The sequence below is a fragment of the Lynx canadensis genome, chromosome B4 (assembly GCF_007474595.2).
Source record: "Lynx canadensis isolate LIC74 chromosome B4, mLynCan4.pri.v2, whole genome shotgun sequence".
NCBI classification, from domain to species: Eukaryota; Metazoa; Chordata; class Mammalia; order Carnivora; family Felidae; genus Lynx; species Lynx canadensis.
In genome coordinates, this window is record NC_044309.1 from 109,840,135 (window position 1) to 109,863,486 (window position 23,352).

Consider the following 23,352-nt stretch of genomic DNA (forward strand, 5'->3'; position numbering starts at 1 on the left):
GAAAAATACTCATTAATGAACTATTTACTGAAATCAATAAACTTTCAAGCCAAATTTACCAATTACTTCTTAGAATCAATAGTAACCTTAAAATACTAGACCAAAGTAAAAATTAAGCAGCATAAATATAAAAGTCAAGTACTTAACCAGTACTTCTAAATGTCCTCATGAATTTACCTGAACAAGAGCACTTTGCAAACTAACATGGGTCATACAGATGGGGGGTGGTTAACTTCTAACGTGTGGTATTAACTTAGTAGACTTTCAATTTTTAAACAAGCAATTATTAATGAAGAGATCCAGAATGAATAAAACCCTGCTCCAGGTCTGACCACCCACCATCCCAACCCCATTTAATCCTCAACCCCACTTCAATCAGAGCAGCTCCACTTTTGTTTTAAATATTTTTAGAGGATTGATTTGGGAAAAGAAAAAAAAAAAAAAACAACACTCACCTATTTTAAAGTAATACTGAATAAACAAGAAGGAAAACAAAAAAAATGACTTGACAATTAGGGTTGATCAAACTATGGACTTAAAAGATGACTCACCCATGCGCTCCCTAAGTGCCTCATTTTCATCGAGGAAATCATTAATCTTCAACTCAAGTTTATTGATTTCCTTCGTCAATACTTCAATCTCTCGATCTCTTATTTTAATCTGGTTTTTACAATTCTTTATTTCAATAACAGCATCTTCTAAACCATATATTCCCTGAAAAATATCCAATCTAATTTAAGTATAACATGGTTTATTTGAATAAATTATCAAATTCATGAATTTATTTTCTTACTAAGTCTAAGCAGAAGTACACATATATGTAAGATTTGTGTCATTAAATGCTTTTTATTATTCTTTCAAAAACCAAATCCAGCAATAATGATGGAAAATGGAACAGCTGAAACTTCCCAGTATAGCATCCTAATAACAAAGTGACTCAGAAAATGACATATAAAACACATAACAAAATGTAGGAAAGGAATAATAAATCAGTGACACTATTAGAATACGTAAGCCATTAGATGCCTGTTTTAGTGGTAATTAGATTTAAAAATACCAAAAGTACAGAGTAAGCACTGTGTCGGCACAGTAGGCAGCAAAACTGTCCCTGAAATAACTTTTATCAAATAAACCAATGGTGTCACATCTAGACAAGAAAACTAAACTTGCTGCCTCACCAAAGCTGCTTATCTGGGCAAAATGTTTTGATCAAATGATTAGAAAACAGTTCTCTTGCTGAAAAGTTTGAGTAAGAGAACCTTGAACACAAAGTACTTCTGAAGGCTTTTAAAGGAACACAGTATACAGCATAGAACAGTCTGAGTATACAGCATAGAAAAGTTTGAGTAAGAGAACCTTGAACACAAAGTACTTCTGAAGGCTTTTAAAGGAACACAGTATACAGCATAGAACAGTCTCACTGTAAGTGGCAAGAATATTGTAAGCTCCTTGATGGACAAGATAAAAATACGTACCGATTCATAATCTTTTAATCTCTTTAGAGTCTCAACTAGTTCTTTATCCTTTTCCCTAGCATCAGCCTCAGCCAGTTCAGCTGTTCTCTCAGCCTCTTTAGTTTTCTCTTCTAACATTTGAACCTTTGACTGAATTTTCATATAATGAGTCTGTTGGGAAAGAGTTGAAGCACCTACAGGGGGAAAAAAAAATTCATGAATTAATAGAATTGAATTGACTACTTCTTCCTTTAAATCCTTGATTCCAATATGGGAAGCAGGAAAAGAGGTGTGTCACTAAAGAAAATCCCTTTAATATTAATTTATAATTTTATATCTTTAAAATAAAATTTGTTTTTATTTTCATGATAAAACAAGTTAAAAAGTTCAATAAAATCTTAGCTGAAAGGTTATGGATTATAAAAGACTGTAAAACACTGTTTTCAAAGAATGATCACTGGCAAAAACCATTAGCTATCTGTTCCTACTGTTGAACCTTTGTCCACTGCCTTAGAGCTTTGCAATTTTAGTTAGACACACAGCCATTTGAAATACAGACTAAATTTCCTCTTATACCCCAACAGCTAGATGTGGTTGTGTGACTAACGGGATACAAGTAAACAAGCCATATGTGTATTTCAGGAACTGTTTTTAAAGGAGACGACTGAATGCCTCTTTCTTCCTTCCTGCTATCTGGAATATGGTATTAAGTCTGGAACTCAAACACTCAGAACATGAAATGGATACTACATGTTAGGATAGGCAGAACAACAAGTAACAGGGTGCCCAATACCCAATATTTGAACAGGTATCATACCAACCCCAAACTAGTTGCTTCAACTTTATTTACATCATGGAAGAATATATTTCTGTCCTGTTTAAAACACTATTACATTTGATTTTTTTCTGCCACTTGCAGCTAAACTTCATAGCTACAAAATCTCCACCTAGATTTCCCTACCAAACTGTTGCTTGAGGTAAATATCGTATTCCTATGATCAACACAAATCATTCTTATCCATGAGCACCCACTGATTTGGAGCACATACTTAAAAGTAGGTGGTACTGGATTCGTGTGGGAGATCACGTATGTTTATAAGAAACGAGCCCTGCTCTCTGGAGTAAAAAGCCTAGATGGAGAATGTAACAGAGGCTGACTCCTCCCCAGTATCTATTCTTCCTTCTTCCACATGGCTCTCCACAACATATTTACCTGACTAACCTTCAGTGTGTGTCATATGCCTCCTGCCCTGCCTCCTCTACCTTGCAGTTTGGGATATGGATAGGAGGGGAAAGGTCCACCTTGGATGAAACAGATGAGGGCAATACCCTGGACTGCCTAATTCTACATCATTACACAAGGAGAAAAATAAACTTCTGTCTTGATTTTGCCACCATTTACCAAATCTCTATTTCTTTTTTTTTTTTTTAATTTTTTTTTCAACGTTTTTTATTTATTTTGGGACAGAGAGAGACAGAGCATGAACGGGGAGGGGCAGAGAGAGAGGGAGACACAGAATCGGAAACAGGCTCCAGGCTCCGAGCCATCAGCCCAGAGCCTGATGCGGGGCTCGAACTCACGGACCGCGAGATCGTGACCTGGCTGAAGTCGGACGCTTAACCGACTGCGCCACCCAGGCGCCCCACCAAATCTCTATTTCTAATAGCTAAACCTAATGCTGGCCAATGAAAACCTCGGTCAATTTACAAATTCACTTCAGGTATACAGTATATATAGTAGACACACCTGTGACTTTAGGGGTCATATGACTGTGGCCTGACTGAAATGTCATTAGGTAAGACCTGTTTCTTATTTGATAGCAGAGATCAACTGCCTCTTTTTCTCCTGGTGGCTGGAATATGCAAAACCCATGGTATCAGTCACCCTTTTAAAGCAGTTTAAACTACTGTCAAAGTATAATTCTAATAAATACATAATACACACACACATAGAAATAAGTATAATAAATGGGCTTTGTTGTTGGCTCAACAATCATATTACATTTCCCTAGTGTGTTCACTCTTCCAGATAGCCATTATATACCTTCTCTTTTCTTCTCTCTCCTCAAACTGCTAACACATCTTCCCCAATCCTAACTTGCTTGAGAAAAGAGAAGCAATCAATACAGTTCCACCTGTTCCCACCATCAGGTCATCTACACAGTTACCTGCTTCTGTATCTACACACTCCACCTTCCTTCCTGTTATTATGGATGAGTTCTCTGTGCTCCTAAGGCCAACTACCACACTGGAACGCTAGCTCCCATCCCAATGCCTTCGCAAGGATATTGCTCCAGAAGTTCTCTCTCTCTCTCCTGTTTCATCAATGCCTCAATTTTTTTTCTTTAGTGGATCTTTCCTTTAACCTAGAAGCATGATTGTTTCTTCCATTTTAAGAAGAAAAAACACTTTTCCTCACGCAAGTTACTACTCCATTTTTCTCCTTCCCTTCATACAAAGTCTTCAAAAGAGTTTCCATACTGCTTTATTTCATCTCTACCTACTTTCTCTTAAACCAAAATGACCACTGCTAAATCCACTAGTAAATTTTCAGTGCTCCTCATGACTTATCTGCAGCATTGGATATAGCTCTGAACACGATTGCTTACTCTCTTCCTTGCTGACTTTCCTCATGTGGTTTTCAGGACTCCACACATTCCTGATTTTCCCCTATCTCTAAGCCTCCTTCGGTTGCTCCCTTTCATCTCCCTAGCCTCTAAGTAAAAGCATCCTCAGGCTCAATCTTTGTTATTTTTCTTAACATTTGTTCCTTTGATGATTTCAGCCAGCTTCATGACTCCAACTACCATTTTTACACATATGGTTCCCAAATTTAGATGTTGAGCCTGAGACTGTTGTCCTCCATCTCGACTTCTATAAATACAAGTGCCTATTTAATACTTTCAGTCAGATGTCTGATAAGCCATCTCAAACTTAACATGTCCTATTTAACTAAGTACCTGATCATTTCTGAACCTGCTGGAAACCCAGCCCTAAACAGGTTTGCCTACTTCTGTCCTTAACACCCCTATGGTCTATTGCAGATACAGCATGGATCAAATTATATCACTCCCATCTTCAGAAACTTTCTTTGGTGCTTCTTCTCACTTAAAATAAAAGCCAAAGTCCTTATAGTGAACTGTAAGTCCCCATATGACATGGTCCCTGGTTACCTCTCTGATTTCATCACCTATTACCCCACTTGCCCACTGGTCCAGCCACAAAGGCTTCTTTGTTGTTCTTCAACATGCTCGGTACACTCCTGCTTCAGTGCCTTTACACTCATTCCCACTGTTTAGGGATATCTGCCTGGATTACTATCTCACTTGCTGTGTTTGTTCAAGTATCTCCTCAATGAGGCTTTTGCCTCACTATCTAAATTACAACATACAGGGGCACCTGGGTGGATCAGTGTGTTGAGCCTCCAACTCCCAGGGTCATGAGATCGAGCCCCATGTAGTTCTTCACACTGAGACCTCTCCCTCTGTCCCTCTCCCCCACTCACACACTCTCTCTCCCAAAAAAAACAAAAAACAAAAAACAAAAAAAACATGTAAAAAAAATTACAACCACAACTCCAACCACCACCACCACCACCACCATTATTTCACTTACACACATACACACTCCCTAGCTATTTCCCTTTGTGTTTTATTTTTTTATCTTCAGCAACTATGTTAAATCCGTCATGAATTTATCATGAATAGTTTGCATTAATGTGCCCTGGTATAACTATGGCATGTAGTGCTGTGGAAACAGAAGACCATTGATGTTGCATGTGCTTCTACTTAGATGTATTATGCAAAGCAGTATGACCCAGGGTAGGGAGAATAAGATGAGACATTAAATTGGGTAAGGTTAATTCAAATGTTGATGAGTCAAAGAACTTCTGAAAACTATCTACAATGCTGCTACATGCATCACAATTTTATTCTCTTCTATTCTTTGTTAATTATAAAAAAAGGGGATAAATAAGTATAATTAATTATATCACCATTTTTCATTTCTTCATGTAACTAATCTGGTAATAAATGTTAATGTAATTTTCATCAGGGAAAAATTACTGAAAATATCTCTATCACTTAAAAATTTAAACACTAGCAATATATGTAAAGTAGTAATAACATACTGTATAATTTTTTGAAATTATGATAAAATTCAAAAAGAAAAATCAGTAATACATATAATGACAAGACATAATAAAAATACTTGTAAAATTGGATGGTACATAAAATAACTTTATATACTTATTCAACATTGAATTACCTTTGTTTCTTTGAAGCTCATTTTTCAAATCTTCAATAATGAAAGTATTTTTTTCCATTTCTTTTGTATATTGTTCCACTTGCTCAGTGAGCATCTTAATTTGACTATCTCGTTCTTGTATACCCTATAAAATATTTTTGAATAATGAATGTTATTTCTTCATGAATGTTAACCTACATTTTAAAACTAAGGAAAAAAGTAGGTCTTGTGTTTTTTTCAACAAGACTACAGAATATATTTTTTATGGATCAAAATTATGTCTTCTACTACTTTGTAGACCCTCAACTGCACTACACAATGTTAGGTACACTGCTGTCACTCTAACACAGATGGATATAATGGCTAACATCCCAGCAAAGGGAGTTCCAGAACTTTCTAATATTAATGGCTTCATAGGACTTTCAGGCTACCATTCCTCATGACCCATCCATTACCATCTTTTACCTTACAGTGCTTCATTCAAAATACTGTCTCTTGCAATTGTTCTTATCCTCCAAATACTACCCAAATTTCCCTCTTTTGGATTATGACCACAGAGCCCAGATGATGAAAGTATAACTGCTACATGAATATATTTGTACCAAAAGAAAAATCTTTTTATTTTTTATTTTATGTATTTTAAAATGTTTATTTATTTTGAGAGAGAAGAGACAGAGAGAGAAAGAGAGAGATAACATAAGTGGGGGAGGGGCAGAGAGAGAGGGAGACAGAGTGCCAAGCAGGATCTGCACAGTAAGTGCAGAGCCGGACATGGGGCTTGATCCCATGAACCATGAGATCATGACCTGAGCCGAAATCAAGAGTCAGATGCTCAACCAACCGAGCCACCTAGCTGTCCCAAAAGTAAATTATGTAGCACAAATTACAACCGCACTTTTAGTTTTTTTTACATTATACAGGACATTTCAGCACTAACATACGATATAATAAATGTTAATAGAGTACAAAGCTATTTTTAAGTTTCTAAAAGTTTTTAAGTTTCTTATTAAATAATTCTCAATCAAAACAATATGGATATTATCTGCATCAACACAGAAAAATACACAAAATAATTCTATTCCTAACTCTAAACTTAATTCTAATTGTTTCTTGGGACTGGACTTTAAAAGACTTTATTATATACCCAATAGTGCAAGCCACTAAGTTAGACATGTTGACTAATAAACCGAATTTTGAGAAGGTTTTACCTGTTGTAGAGCCATCACACTACTTTTATCACCATCAAGCTGGGCATTTTTCAATTTCTCTCTCAGGTTATGTAACATTTGCTGATATTCAATAATTTCATCATCTTTAGAAGACAAAATTAACTAGATATAAACAACATAGGATCTGTTACATAAGAGGAAAATTGACAAATCATTTTTCACTTATGATAAATACTCAATATATACCATTAGCATATTTCAAGAAAATACAGGAAATAAAATACACTTTGAAGTTACAAAGTATCAGCAACTATTTGCGTATCATTGTTCCTTTTGTGTGTATAATCTTAAGTTCAAGTAAGAAATGATTCAAAAGTATACATTTAGTTGCTGTCTTAACATTTTAAAAAATTTTTGTTGTTTTAGAAATTCAATCTTTCAACCATCACAAGGTTCCAAAACCTATCCATGTTATAAATACCTTCATACAACTACAAAAAAGTTTTGCACAATTAATCTTTATGGAGAAAACTTTAAAATGCCACCAAGAGGCACAAAATATTTTGAATTAAGGATGTCTTGTGTTCTTTGCTAGAAGAACCAAATACCAAAATCAACTTATAACTTAGCTTATAAATTTATCACATATCCAATAAAATAAGATTTCTTCTTTTTCTTTTCTTTCTTTCTTTTTTTTTTCTTTTAAAGAGAGAGAGAAAGAGATAGAGGGCAGGGAAGGGGGAGAGGGAGAGAGAGAATCCCAAGCAGGTCCCATGCCCAGCCCAGAACCCAACACAGGGCTTGATCTCAGGACTGTGAGATCATGACCTGGGCCAAAATCAAAAGTTGGACACTTAACCAACTGAACCAACCTGACGTCTCTAAAATGAGATTTTTAAGAACTATTTCTAAAATTTATATTAAAAAAAATAAGTTCACAGGAAAGCATGTAAAAGCTGAAAAATGAACAGCTTTTACAAATATTTATACATAACAATAACTAAAACAAAGATACATGGTTAGAAAACATATCAATCAATATAAAGGAGAGAGTCCAAAAATAAATTCAAATTCAACAGAAGTCTCGTATATATTAAAAATAAAACTATTTCAGTAGGGGAAAGATAAAATGTTCAATATATAATGTTTGGATGACTGAGTAGGTCTACTGCATCCATACCTCATTCTTCATGCCAAAATTAATTATACATGCTTCAAAGACTTAAATGTAAAAGATGAAATTAGGAGCCACTAGAAGAAAGTATGAGAAAACAATTTTATACTCAGAACCCTTTCTAATTATGATAAAAAGGCACAAAAAAATAAACTATATATTATAAAAAGAAATACTTCATGGCAAAAAATACCATAAAGCCTAAAGGCAAGTGTCAAACTGGAGGTATGTATTTGGATATGTATCACAATTTGTAGCAATTTAACCTGCATATTTGCAAAATAACAAATACATAAAGAATTAATTATAACACTGTTTCTTTTTTTTAAATTTATTTATCTTGAGGGAGGGAGAGAGAGACACACACACAACATGAATGGGGGAGGGGCAGAGAGAAGGAGAGAAAGAATCCCAAGCAGGCTCCTCACTGTCAGTGCAGAGTCTGATGTGGGGCTGGAACTCATGAAACCGTGAGATCATGACCTGAGCTGAAACCTAGAGTTGGATTTAACCAACAAAGCCACCCTTGCACCCCTGTAACATTGCTTCTAATATCAAAAACCAGAACCTTGCTAAGTGTCACACAATAGGGAATCAATTAAATAACTTATCTATAAAGAAAAATTACAAAGCAATTAAAAAGAATAAACCAGTACTCTATCATTCTTAAAAGGCATGAAGTGAAAACAAAGTAAACTGCAGTAGAATACTATATACTACCATCTCTCCCCCCCCAAATTAAAATAATGTAAAAACTTTTTACCCAGGGATGAAAAAACAGAATCAAAGGCCAAATTTGGCCTGCTGCCTGTTTTTATAAAGATTTATTAGGAAACAGCCTTGCTCATGCATCTATCTATTGTCTGTGGCTGGTTTCATGTTATAATAGCAGAGTTTAGTTATACCAGAGACCAGATGGTCTAAAATATTTATTCTCTGGACTTTTACAGAAAGTTTACTAATCTCCAATGGACTCTTTGGGCCTCATTTCCACTCCTACTGCTTGTGTTTAAAATATAGGTTATCTGAGCTTCCCAGATAACCAATTCCAAATAGCCAACAAGATTTATATGAACTGTTAAAAAACAATAACTATGGAAATGACAGCTTTTAAAATTAGAATTACTCATTCAGAATAGCTTCAGACTTTTTTCAAAATATATAGTCATCATAACCCTTAGCCTCTGATATGGTAAGGCCAAGGGATTTGGTTGGGGTTGGAGAGTGGGGAGGAGCCTGAAAGGTGTTTTTTGGAAAAAAACTCAGATGATTCTAAAAGATCCCTTTCCTTTCTCCCATTTCCGCTGAAAACCAATAGTTTGATTTGACGTGAGAATTAAAAAAACTAAAATTAAACCTGGAACTATAATACATGTGCAAAGTAACTATGAGTTATGTTGAAAAATTTTAATTTTACTTAGAATTATCTATTTTAGAGGACAAATATGTTATGATTTAGACTTAGACTTCTATCAAAAAGTTCAGCTTAAAGTTTAACTCACTGATGTGGAAGAACTCATTTACTAACAAATATGCTAGAGGATTCCACAAGAGAGAGCACTTAGTGCTCCTGTAACCAGGACATTTGATGTACTTTAAATATTGCCTAATAAAAATGTCACTAACTACCAAAGGCCTTTAAAGAAAACTAAGAAATTGAAATCAAAAATACAAATGCAAAACCCCTTATGTCAACTGAAAAAAACACCTTCCATTCTTCTACTTTTGCATTGACAGCAGCCATGACTGGATCATCTTCTTCATTTTTTGCTTTCAGAAGGTCTGTAAGCTCCTGCACCTAAAAGGCAACAATTATTTCAAGAACTGTTGCAAAATAGCACAATATATACGTATTTGTTATATATGCACATTTACACATACGTTACATATATACATTATACATCCTCATACGTGTATACACATATACATTACCAATGCACATTCATTATTGGAGCAGTTCTGTAGTTAGAGGCAATATTTAATGGTTTCTGTCTCATTACAAAGGTATAATTATTTGTCATTACTAGAGAACTATATGTTTCAGCATTATTCTATGTTTTACACTAGTTTAATCCATGTAAAAAATGAGCAATGTATTGTTTTTCTAGGATATTTATATTTATTTTAAGGTGTAAAATTTAACTTCATGGCCCACAGGGCTTCTAAGAATCTTTAGTAGAAAATCCCCACATTTATTAGCTTCCCGGATTGCTGTCTACACATTCATTCAGGTATCAAATATATATCCTAAATGGCAAGAATAATGAGGTATACATAAAGGATACCTTGTGTCCCATTAGAGAAACACATATGGACAAATAGATCAGCATGGCAACATATTACAGTATAAGAGAATACATTACAGCATAAGACAAGAATACACATCCTAGAAAGTTAAAGTACTTTTCAGCTTCACACAAATAGTAATGATACAATATGAAGTCTGTACAAATGAGTTAATCTAACAGCAATTCTTACTTGAAGCCGATAATGATCATTTTCCTTTTTTAATTGGTCCATTATATTATCTGTCTGATGTACAATAGCTTTCATCCTGTTATACTCATCAGTCATCTTTTCCATCTCCTGTACAGACTCTTCTAGATTTTTTCTCATTTCTTGATTCTGAACTTCAATTTTTTCATTAGCTTCTGTTAAAGTCTAATAAAGTTAAAAAGTAATAGTTAACTTAAGAAACTGAAATTTAAACTAAATTAAAGTTAAACAGAGTCTTAACTGTCTGCTGGAGAGCAGAGAATTCTTTCCACTTGATCTATTAGATCAAGAGAATTCTTTCTACTAGGTCTGTAACACCAATTGTTTTTGACCAATTAAATTAAATATAAAGCAAATTCCACCTAAAAAAGTTTAGTTCTTTTTAAGCAATGCCCAAAATAGGCATATAAAATGAATGAATTTGCAACATTTGTAACTTCAAAGATGTAATTTCTTTCACGTTTACAAATGCATAGTTGAAGATTTCTACTAAAGGATTTAAATGTAGGACCAAACACTAGATTTACATTATAACAAGATTATTTTACAAGAATCATTGCCTTGAAACGACTTCTATTTTACCTGAATTTCATCCAGATATTGGACAAGTTCATAGTTTTTTTTAGACAACTGTGATCGGTAGTCACTGTCTTCTCCTCTTCTTGACAAAAGTGTTTCTTTTTGAGAATCTATTTGTTTCTGATAGTCAACAATATCCTGACGAAGTTGCTCATTCTGGAAGAAGACCAAATACAGTATTTTCTATTAAGAAACTATCCAGAGAAACAAAAATTTCATCCTCTAAATAGGGATCTCAAAACAGATCTTGAAATTCCCAAGGTATCACCACCCTTAAAGTCTCACCTTTTTCTTTAGACGTTTGTTCTCCAGAAAAGAACAGGAAAAATGTAATTAGAAACGAGAAAGGAAATATATAATTAAAAAACAAGCATTAGAAATTAAAACCAAAATGAGAAATTATAGGAGAATGAGATATTATTTTGGATGATCAAAGAAAGCAAGAATACTCATAATCAACCAAAACAAAGAATATTTTGATTATGTTAAAAAGATAAGAACTCCTATAAGGGTAAACAATGCATAAATATTATTTGGCTCAAAAGAGCCAAATAATAAAGAACTTTTAAGATTTCATGAAAAAACAAAACATTTAAAAGAACAGTAGGTAAAAGAAGAGCAATAAGACAGAAATCCAGTTGTACAGTCAGTTAGCAAACAAAGAATGGCTTATAAAACAAAGCAAAATTTACCCACGTAAAGTAAGAGATGAATACAGTACTTGATGGCTTCAACTCTCATTTTCTATTTCCCTGAGACAAATTCCTATCATAATATCAGCCAGCTTGAAAACATTACTAGAAGAATACAGTTCTAGTTAGAGTATAAATTTACAAAAACTTTTTTAACAAGTATCTTTGTTGAACTGCCACAACTACTAAAATTTTTTACCAACCTCTCTTCTTAATTTGCTGTTTTCATTCTCTGCCTCCTCATTTCGAAGAGCCAACTAAAATAGCAAAAAAAAAAAAAAAAAGATTAATAATAATAAGATCCAGCAGTGATTCAATATAAAACCAGGCTTTCAGCCGATCAATTTAAATTTGAAATCCTCTCTAATGAAGTAGAGAATGATTAACTGTTAAGGATTTCACGTTGATCCAAGACATGAACAATAATCCAAAATTTGTGAAATCTAAGGATTGGGAAAAGTAAAACAGGTTAAGTTTAAAAGCTTCAATAATCAAACTAAAACCAAAACTCTAACCAAAGTTTTGTATACAGATTATCCACCCCCACCCCTGCCAAAATCTAATAAACAGTAATTTTCTGTCCAAAATCTTTAGCATTTTGCAGTTCTTCTATGTCAGGTCTAGAATATTCTGTGTTCTGTTGAGCATTAAATTACTTAGAAACATAAGGCAGTACAACATAATGGTTAAAAAGAAGCAATCTGAAATCAGACTGGCCCAAGTTTATATTCTTCATCCACCAATTTCTAGTACAATATGAACAAATCATTTACCATCTCTTAAATTCAATTTTTCCGTTTCATATGTTGATGTAAAAATTAAGTACATTGTATATAAAGTCATCAGCACAATGCTCAGTACATGAAATAACAAAAAAAATTATGGAGTGTTCCTTCTCCTCATATAGATGATTTCAGTTATGACTCTTTTTGTTTCCCAAAACAAATATTATAACCATTATCATAGATTTTTTTCATCCGTTGTCTAAACCCCAGCCCTCTTATGACCTTTCACTTTTCTGCTTTTGCCTCTTATTCAAGGAAAAAATAAAATATCAGTGGTTTGCAATTATAATACATTTAAAAGTCTTTAATAAATAACCAAATCAGTATGTGAACCTTGATGGAACCTTGGATATTGGGTGGAGGACTGTGAAGGGCATTATTAGGCCAATAGAAAAAAATATGTTTATAGACTAGATAGTAGAGTATTGAATAAATATTAAATTTCCTGCATATGGTAATTATATAGTGGTTATTTTGGGGAATACACTTTTTAGGAGAGACATGCAGAAATATTTCAGTGTGAAGTATCATCTTATCTGCAGTCAACTCTTAACTGACGCAGCAAAGAGAAAGAGAGGGAGATATGTGTTTACAAAGATACTGACAGAAGGGCACCTGGGTGGCTCAGTCCATTGGGAGTCTGACTTTGGCTCAGGTCATGATCTCACAGTTTGTGGGTTTGAGCCCCACATCAGGCTCTGTGTTGAGAGCTCAGAGCCTGGAGCCTGCTTTGGATTCTGTGTCTCCCTCTCTCTCTGCTCCTCCCCTGCTTGTGTTCTGTCTCTGTCTCTCAAAAATAAACATTCAAAAAAGATTTTTTCTTAAAACAAAGATACTGACAGGTAAAATAAATGTGGTAAAATTTTGATAATTGGGGAATCTATATGAAGAGTATATTCATGTTTATTTGATAGTTTTCAAAATAAAAAGGTTAGAGAAAGTTTGTAACAAAATGCAAAATGCTACACAAATTTGAGGAGTTTACCTACTACTACTACTATCATCATCACCATCATCATCCTCATCATCAGCTAGGAGGTAAGAAACAGTCCCATCGTTTATGAATTGGAAAATTTTAACAAGGACAGAGATGTAAAGAACACTGAAGCATTTAACACTACTCATGCTCTCTTCTCTTAGTTTGTCAAACATCACATTTTTTATTTTTGTCCTTTCTAAAGTGCTGTTCCTTGAAGCACCTCTTCCTATTCATTAGACATTTCTCAGAGATCTCCTTACAGTCATTTCTATGGCTTCAATATCTATGTTGATAACTCACAAATCATCATCCACACTTTCTTTCATGAATTCCAAATCCATAGATCTCTTTTGTGAATATGCCCACTGGGACCTTGGACTCAACATGTATAAAGGTGAAAACTAATTGCACACCTTCTAAACCCCTCCTGCATCCCTACTTAGTGGGGCCCCTCTCCTTTCCTCCCTCTTGTCTGACAATCAATCATTCACTACATCCAATTACACCTACCTCTCTAAACGTGTCTCCAGCCCTTAATCCCTTGAGTTATGACTTTAATTAGTCCATCATTGGCACCTGCCTGAATTACCACACCTGTCTCCTTACTATTCTTAGTCCCCTTCAATCCACTCTCTCTAAAGCTGAATAAATTTCAAAAATATAGATCTCATCATGATATTCTTGGATTCAAAATTCTTCATTGGTTCCTTTTAGGAAAAGGAGCAAACTCCTTAGAAACTGGCCTGTGCTTATCTCTCCAGAGGATCACAAATGTTTGAACTAGGAAGGCAGGATAGTATAGTGGTTTAGAACACAGACTCACTGAGTAAGTTTGGATTTAAATCCTGGTCTTACAACTTATTATTTCTGTAACCATGGACAATTACTTAATCTTTCTGTGCCTCAGTTTCCTCATCTATAGCATGGGGAAATGTTACCTATCTTATATGATAAGTATGAAATGAGGAATAACAAATGAGTGCATATAAAGTAACTGGCAATTAGTAAGGATTCTATACTAGCTATTTTACTTATATTTCAGCCAGAATGAGTAACTGTAGTTCCCTGAATTCACCATGCCATCTCTTCCCTCTAGATCTTAGCAAATGCTGTATCTTCAGCCCAGAATGCCATTTCTTTAACCACCAAGGCCATCCCATTCCCTTGCCAGACTAACTCCTACTTCAGTCTCAGTTTACAAATCACTTCCTGAACCTCAAGATTGATTTAGATATCCCACCCCAGAGTATCATCCATGTTACATTTGTTATTGACAGTGAATATCAAGAAGCAGAATATTATTGCCCTAACTGTCTCTGGCAAGCTGTGAATACTCAATAAAACTGAATGACTGGTTAAGGGCAAAGAAGAAATTGCCAACAACTCATACTCATATTCCATCTCAAAGAATCTAGCAACTAGAATGGTATATAGCCTATGTATTCAAGCTCTCTGTGTATGTACCTATGAATAAAGATAGTAGTCTAAGAATGGACAAGGTAGTTGTGATTCGCTAAGGGTATGTGGTATAAATGACAAAAAGTTGACTAATACATGGGCTAGACAGAAGAACAATGGTCTAGAAAACCACAAACATCCCAACAAGCAATTCCATTACTGTATATCATAGGTTAAATCCCTTATGATTATTTTTTTTAGCATTTATTTTTGAGACACAGAAAGAGACAAAGCATGAGTGGGGAGGGGCAGAGAGAGAATCTGAAGCAGGCTCCAGGTTCTGAGCTGTCAGCACAGAGCTGGTTGCGCGGCTCAAACCCACGAACTGTGAGATCATGACCTGAGCCAAAGTTGGATGCTTAACCGACTAAGTCACCCAGGCGCCCCCAAATCCTTTATGATTATTAAGAAAGCCATAGGTCTATTACGTTTTACTGAGTCAACTAAACAGACAATCCTCTAAGAACTTATTTCTAATCTTTAGGTGCCATTAATCCATACTTTTTCCACTACAACAAGGGTATAAATAGCTCACTCTTACATGAAATCTTCTAAATTATATAAGAAAATGGATATAGCAAGAATAGGGATGTTTTTCCTTACAAATAAATTTATAACAGATTCTTTTTTTTTTTTTTTTCTTCAACGTTTTTATTTATTTTTGGGACAGAGAGAGACAGAGCATGAACAGGGGAGGGGCAGAGAGAGAGGGAGACACAGAATCGGAAACAGGCTCTAGGCTCTGAGCCATCAGCCCAGAGCCTGACTCGGGGCTCTAACTCACGGACCACGAGATCGTGACCTGGCTGAAGTCGGACGCTTAACCGACTGCGCCACCCAGGCGCCCCTATAACAGATTCTTTTAAATAGCAACATCACCTTATAATCATTGTTGTTTATTTAAAATTTACCACCTTCTATTTCTAAGAGAACAATGGACAAAATAAGATTCTCAGGATGTAATACACCATTCACTTAAAGGACACAAAGGTAGAGAAAGCTTCTGAGGATCTGGGATGGGACAGTTACCACACTTGGGCAGCAGATTTTGTATAAGTTGACTGACAGGTGAGGCAAATTAGGAAACGTGTTGTTTTCTGACAGGAATTTACAAATTCATCCGCCAAAAATTTTGTTCTCAAACTAAATTTAAGTGTACACTGCATGAAGTATTTTATAAATAACAAGGAATAACCTAAAAGGTAATGACTATATTTGTATAAATGATGAAATATTATGATTTAAAATATGCATTGATTTACAAAATGTTGGCATTAACACAACTTAAGAACCTTTACTTTCTTATGCATAGCTATTTATTGCATAAAGTTGAGGTACTGTTGAAGACAAGGAATTTGATTTAAAGATGTGATGACAACATGAACAGTGATGTAAAACCTTAGAGATAAGTATACAGTAACATCAATTCTCACATAAAACATACTAACTGATACTTACCACTATAAAATGCATAATCAGGTGTTTTTACGTAACTTAAATGGTTAAGATTCATTGAAAAAATGTTCCTTACTTGTTCATTAACTTTCTTCTCTTTCTCCAACTCCTTTTCCATGTCCTCCAATTCTCTATCTTTTTGTTCCAATTGCTTTTCAAGTTGGCGAATTTCATCACGTAAAAACCGAGTGTCACGACCACCTGCAGATTGCTGAGCCATCTTAAATTAAACAAAAACTATAAATCAATCTCATTATAATTGGAGAATCAACAACAAACTGACTTTAAATTTGTATTATAATCAGCACCAGATGTTTAAAATCATGTTAGCTTAAGAACCTGTTTTTAAAACTGTTTATTTAAGCTTTAGTTTGCAGACTGGCAAGCCCTTAAGCTTTTTCTGAGCCACCCACAGCTACAAATGGACTGTCAATCATTCAGGCTCTATTATAACCACTGAGCCACAGACCCCAGACTAAACTACACAGGCAGAGAACACAGGCAATGAGCTATGAAGGCTTCTCCTGAGCATCAGGACTCTGAAACCAGGCTACAACTCACCAGGGCCTCCACCCAGTCGCTGACCTCTGGTGCTCTTAACCTGCCCTTTCTCTCAGACTCTCTTTAGACCATTGCTGTCTAACAGGACTTTCTAGGATAATGGAAATGTTCTCTGCACAGTAGAGTACTACAGCCACTACCTACATGTGGCTTTGAGCACTTGAAATGTGGCTACTGCAACTACAGAATTGAATTTTTAATTTTAATTGTAATGAATTTAAGTTTAAATAGCCACTTGCAAATAACCACAAGTGATTAGTGTTACTGTACTAGATTGGCCTAGACTAAGGTCATCTTTAAAATGTTGTGCCAGATTGGGCACCTGGCTGGCTTAGTAAGTAGGGCATTCAACTCTTGATCTCATGGTCATGAGTTCGAGCCTCACATTAGGGGTAGTTTACTTTAAAAAAAAAAATCTTATGGCAAATTAAATCCATTTCACTTCATGTTCCTGTTATTTGGACTCATAGTCCAAAACATCCTTTTGTCATCTACCTGTCTCACATTCATTTCTTTACAATACAGTTGTGTTAATCCTATATAATACTTTTCTCGTTCTTTTCCTCCTTCAGAAAACCTTCCATTGTGCTCTCAAAAATCAAGATATATTAGTATTTTATACCCCCAGCCCTTTTACTGAAATCATACTCTCCATCTCCCTGCCTTAGGTCCAATTTGGTTCCTTTAATATACTAATTCCTTTGGAAGTCTTTTAATTGGGAGATGCTCATTCTTTCACATCCCATAGACCTTAGGGTCAAGACATGGTGTTGATTTACCTCAACCTGCAACTTCCAGGCTATCCTTCCTCCACCATTTTGTGAAAACTCCAGCTGCTTTGAATTCCACATGATATCCAGTTATCTATTTCCTACCTACTCAGGGTAGTAGCAAACTACTAACTTCCCAACTGTTCCCTCTCAAAATTCATTGAGAATTTTTGGCACATTGCTCCTAGTCTTCCACAAAAAGCCCCACTAAGCAGTTTCCACATCCATATAACTCTCATTCTGGTCTCTCTCTCTCACTCTTTTTTTTTTTTTTTACATGCTTCTTGAATTCACTATAGCCTCCCACTTTCATGCCCACACCAGAACATTGTGCCAGCAGAAACATTCTCTCATGATTCCTAGTATACCTGCCCTCTGACCTCACAGGACCCTCTAATCCCTGGACTCCTCTCTAACCTCTCCCACCAATCAAATCTTGATTTCTTTACCCATCAGCTGAGATTTCATAATCACCACATCAACCACTTTCTTACTAGTATCTCCCACAGCCCTATCCTTCCATTCCACAGCAGGTACCTGGCTAAACACTAACAGAATGAATCCAACTTCAGAATTAATTTAGTAAGTATTAACTGAGAGTGGCTGATATTCTTCTAGGAGATAGATATACAGTTGGGGATAAAAAATAACTCCTCTCAGTTCACAGTTAATAAGTAAAAGAATCAGGATTTGAACTCAAATCATCTGACTCTATATCTCCTAATCTCCACTTCATTCTCCACTATTTTGGAAGCTTAATCTTCCTTAAAATTTGACCATATATCTTCCCCTCTTATTTTTAGCAATCCCTCCAATCTCTCCACTTCCAGGTACTAAACCTACAAACATAAAAGCTTCTATACACATCCATTCTTCCTATTAAAAAGAAGGTCTTTTCTCCCTTTTAAAGACTAATTTTTGTAGCACATTCCTTCCCACATTCTCAGGAATTTCAATGTATTGGTTCCTTAACACTACATTCATATTTTGGCTCTTAGCTTTCTCAAAAGCTACTTCTTCTGCCATATCCTTCTGTCACTATTCCTCAAATTCCCATATGCCTCCATGCCAGCTCAGTTACTAGTAATCTTCTGTATAACCCTCTAGTCTGTAAACTTCAGGCTATTTAATGTTTTTATTTTGTTCACAACTGAATGCTCAATTCTTAGAATTTAAGGTATGTAATAAATATATAAAATATATGTTGAACAATTAATTATGAACACAATACCACTCTTGTGATTTTCCAGACAATAGAAAATTGTAAAAGTATTAATTCAAAGTAATAAAATTAACAATTACACCCTAGGGAAATACAAAAGGACATACCTCCAGTTCATTTTCCAGTTTCATTACTTTAGTTTTTAATTGATTTTCTATTAAAAAAAAAGTTTCAATTGGTCAGATTTATCTCAAAACAAACTTTTACATAAATTTCAATAAAGTAATAAAATTATTTTTAAAGACTCCATCATGATTGTAATAAGGTAACATAAGAGAAAGTAACTTCTATACCTCATCCATAAAACAGGAGTTCTAGACATGTCTTTCAAAGTAAGTTGGGAATACACACATTTTATAGAATATGTTAAACGGAGTCCCCTATTGGACACTATGATAAACTTCTTCCAGGGCATTACCGAATTTTGCTTGTTCTTCTCCAGCTTTTTCAACTTCCTCCAAAGCTAGTTCTACTTCTTGAGCTTTCATCTAAACATTTAAAAAGAAAAGTTATTTCAATATGCCTTTACAAAAGCACTGAAAACAAGGACTTTGTTTCATTTGCTTTCCTAGTATTTAATGCCTTCAGTACCTGGGATATGGAGATTTTCAGTAAATGTTTGTTGAATAGATGACTTTCTTATTTAAGGATATGACAGCTTCAAAATATCTTTGATTCCTCTTTTTCTCCTCAATCTCATACGTGGTAATGTAACTTTTCTAATGTTCTAATTTTTCTGTAATGTTTTCTACTATCTTTTCCTATTCCAATTGTCATTATTCTAGTCCAGAATCTTATGCTTAACCTCCTTCACAACGTTCTGTCTAAACAGCTTCAATTCCCTTCATTCTGTCCTTTTAACATATCTAGTTTAGCCTTCCTAAGGAATACTTTTGAATCAATCAATCGTGGCTCAAAAATCCTAACAGCTCCTCATAGGCGATAGCATAAAATACACTTAGACTACTGTAAACTATACCCGACATTTATTTTCTCTACAATTTACTATTAACTTTCTGCACCTGTCTCCTCAAATGTAAAGAATAAGCACATTTTCTAGTCCCAGTTTTTATTTAGGGTGATTTCTACCTGCAGTATACTCATTGGCCTTTGCCCTTTATGAGGCCTCTCACACCAAAATCTCTCCCCCTCCTAACAAATCCCTACAGAAGTCATTCATATTTTTCATTCTGACTTCAGAATTATGTTAACATAATTAACAAAGGACCTCCGTATGTTATTTTTAAACACCCCCATCCTGTTTCCCTTATACATTCTTCTAGGAACTTTAGAGCAGAAACTAGCAATGTTTTGCACACTAAAATCCTCAATCCACATTTGAAGCAATCTCATTTTCAGTGATCTTGGTCCTTTCATAAAGATTAACTTATTTAAGAACAGTTCCTTAAACGTCCTCTAATAGTCAAAACCATTGTTAAAACCCACAGCATACAAACCTTCATTAGTGATTGAGTAATTCTGAAAAGGTGTATCACATTTTCTTGACTTGCATGTTTTAGCTCACTTATTTCCACCTAAGTAAAGAGAAAGCAACTATTTTATATTTTATAACCCTTAGGCAAAATATGAGAACTCTTCCATTTGTGACATTCATTGATTTCGTGGACAACTTAATCATAGTTGTGCGTGTATGTACACACACAACTATGTATTGTTTATCAGTTAAGCACCTTGGATAAGGAAACCAGTAAATTATCTGCCAATTCTTCTTGACGAGGCAGGTCATCTGGGTCAACTTTTATTATTTCTTTCCAGTTTATATTAGGTGGCATCGTGAAATCTTTCACTGCGCTTTACCTTCTGTAACAAAACAGGTGGGTATTAGCATTTTCAATGTAAACAACATTACTGTTTTTGTAGATTACATCATTATAACTCTAAGATGTTAGCAAAGAGCAATGGCTCCTTAATTGTATGACAGATATACATATATACAGATATATATAGCCTTGATCAAAATTACAGCTGGCACAAACCAGCAGATGCTGCACCAGCTGAATAAACTACAAGTTCCCTTCCTAAGACTCATCTGGATCAGAACTAAGGTTCTGCGTCTCCTCCTCTACGCCCCCCCACCCCTTACCACTAGAGGCGCTCGAATATCTAAGGGTGCCAAGCGCGGGGCTGCCTGGAAGGCTGAAAATGAATCTTGATTCGGAGAAGCAGGAACTGGTGGTAAAAAGCGTGCGGAAACGGCTGAAATGGGCGCAGGTAGGCCGAGGAAACCAGGGCCGAAGCTAGAAGACAAATGGGTTGCCGACCAAAGACTAGGGAGCAGGGAAGCTAGGCTGTTACATACGGGCCCTGAGGCTTAAAGAACCTGCTTGGAAAGAAACTGGCTGCTCCCTCTCACCAAAATCCACCCACCTAACCAAGGATGGCAACCAGCAGCGTCCCCTCATCTGCCGCACGGACCAAGCTTGGTCCTGCCGCTACGCCCGACCGCTCCACAGCGCGCTTCCACCGGGTCTCAGGATCCCGCCAACTGGTCCAGTGCAATCTAGAGCGGCAGCGGCTGCTAGGCGACACCATTCCCCACCCAGCTAAAGACGGAACAAGGCCCCGGATGCGAGGGGAGCCTACATTTCACGACCTTGGGTGATGCTTTGCGTTTAGATTCTCCTGCAAAGTCCCTTGTACTCTCTGTTAAAGACTGGGAGAAGGTGAGGGATGAGGACTCCAAATCCCAGAGTGCAGTTCTGCATGCAAAATTTGTGCATGCTGGGAAATGAAGTTTCTGAGATGTGGAGGTAGGCCGTTCCCGGCGTGCAATGCGGGAGGCTGCGACGGTGCTGGGGTGGTGGGGGAACGACCCGGAGGCGGGAGGCGCAGTGGCTGAGGCGCGTGTGCGCCGGTGACCATAGTTAGGTAGACCATGACTGTGCCTTCGGTGGCGTCACTCGCTGGGCCGCTTTTCCTGAGATTTCCCTAATCCATCTCCTGGTGGAACTGCTCCCAGGTGAGGTCGGGCTACGGGTCAGCGGCGGGGGAGGAGTTGAGGGGAGCGGTCCCGGCTTAACGAAGCTCGTGCTTTGGGGCGGAAGGACTCGGTCCAGGTCTGAAGAGGTGGGAAGCACCCTTCTTAGGGGTTTGCAAACGTTCCCCGGGTGGTACCCTCTGTAAGAAAAAAAAGTTTTAGTTTTCTTTGCTCTCAGAATCCATTCAGTACAGTGGAGTGGGGGCCGCGCCGCCAAGATCGTGATTTCGGGGTGAGTAAAGAATCGAGAAAAAGACACATTCTTTTCTGTCCGCCTTACCTGTAGCACCGTAGCCTTCGTGGATCGGAGGACCTGTAGGTTGAGGTACTGGCATAGAGTGAAGGCTCCAGAGAGGGGAGTTTACAATTTGTCCAGGCTACTGCTGGGGTGGAGAGAGAAGGGCCTCAGTGCTCACCAGCCCGGAAACTGTCACTTGCTCGGTTACCGAAGATGCCCTTATATGAAAGTGTTCTCAGGTGTTTACAGTTCTTTTGGACAAAGTTTCCCCATCCTGCTGCGCTCAGCCATTCTGAAATATAATATACTAGTAGGTAACTTTCTCAAAAAGCCTTAAACTTGAAATGACATTTTCAACTGTTTGGACCATTGCCTCTTACAATTATCTTCTTTTTAGGACTTTTTCTTAATTGTAATTGATATATTTTCCTCCTGAAAATATACAGATTTTTTTCCAAACCACGTGTTTGGGTAAAACAAATAGCTCAGTAAAAAATAAAAACATACCGATTTCGTAAGATACAAATCTGATGAAGGTCTTTAAAATGTAGGAATGATGATTTTGTTGTATCCTTTACTGAGATTATATGCCACATACTGTTCATTATCTTTTTCACATGCTTACGTTACATCCCCAGAACCTGCGTACCTTGTTAACTCTAAGTTTTACCTTTTGACTAGTATGTTCTTTGTTTCAATGAGTTCGTTTTAGTTTTTTGGTTGTTTTGGTTTGGTTTTGTTGTTGTTGTTGTTGTTGTTGTTTTAGATTGCACATGTTAGATCATACGGTATTTGTCATTTTCCGTCTGACTTATTTCACTTAGCATAATGCTCCCAGGGTCCATCCATGTTGTCCCAAATTGCAAGATTTCATTCTTTTCATGGCTGAATAATGTTCCATTGTATGTATATACCACATTTTCTTGATTCATCTGCCAGTGGTCACTTAAGGTATTTCCATGTCTTGGCTATTGTAAATAATTCTGCAATGGATATGGGGGGTATCTGCAATGGATATCTCATCTAGATAGTGGTTTCATTTGCTTCGGATGTATATCCAGAAGTGTAATTGCTTGA

At 36.1% G+C, this 23,352-nt stretch overlaps 2 protein-coding genes across 4 annotated transcripts in view; one reads left to right on the plus strand and one right to left on the minus strand.

Annotated features, from left to right (window-relative positions):
- The window catches only part of CEP290 (centrosomal protein 290), a 92,995-nt gene extending 71,284 nt beyond the window's left edge, over nucleotides 1–21,711 (minus strand). The window contains 14 exon segments of the mRNA XM_030323337.1: nucleotides 552–714; nucleotides 1,476–1,648; nucleotides 5,721–5,844; nucleotides 6,908–7,030; nucleotides 9,751–9,840; nucleotides 10,521–10,703; nucleotides 11,121–11,273; nucleotides 12,013–12,066; nucleotides 16,563–16,706; nucleotides 19,147–19,193; nucleotides 19,458–19,527; nucleotides 20,497–20,574; nucleotides 20,731–20,860; nucleotides 21,428–21,711. Coding sequence (XP_030179197.1) covers nucleotides 552–714; nucleotides 1,476–1,648; nucleotides 5,721–5,844; nucleotides 6,908–7,030; nucleotides 9,751–9,840; nucleotides 10,521–10,703; nucleotides 11,121–11,273; nucleotides 12,013–12,066; nucleotides 16,563–16,706; nucleotides 19,147–19,193; nucleotides 19,458–19,527; nucleotides 20,497–20,574; nucleotides 20,731–20,832 — 1,504 coding nt within the window. The 5' untranslated portion in view covers nucleotides 20,833–20,860; nucleotides 21,428–21,711.
- A 106-nt stretch (nucleotides 21,712–21,817) lies between these two features.
- TMTC3 (transmembrane O-mannosyltransferase targeting cadherins 3) overlaps nucleotides 21,818–23,352 on the plus strand; it is a 59,637-nt gene continuing 58,102 nt past the window's right edge. For 2 of the 3 annotated variants that reach the window (XR_004343892.1, XM_030323339.2), the window contains exon 1: nucleotides 21,818–22,019. The gene's annotated coding sequence lies outside the window, so the exon portion shown is untranslated. Of the gene's footprint in view, nucleotides 22,020–22,040; nucleotides 22,270–23,352 lie in introns of those variants that run through there. The other variant, XM_030323341.1, reaches the window with a different exon arrangement.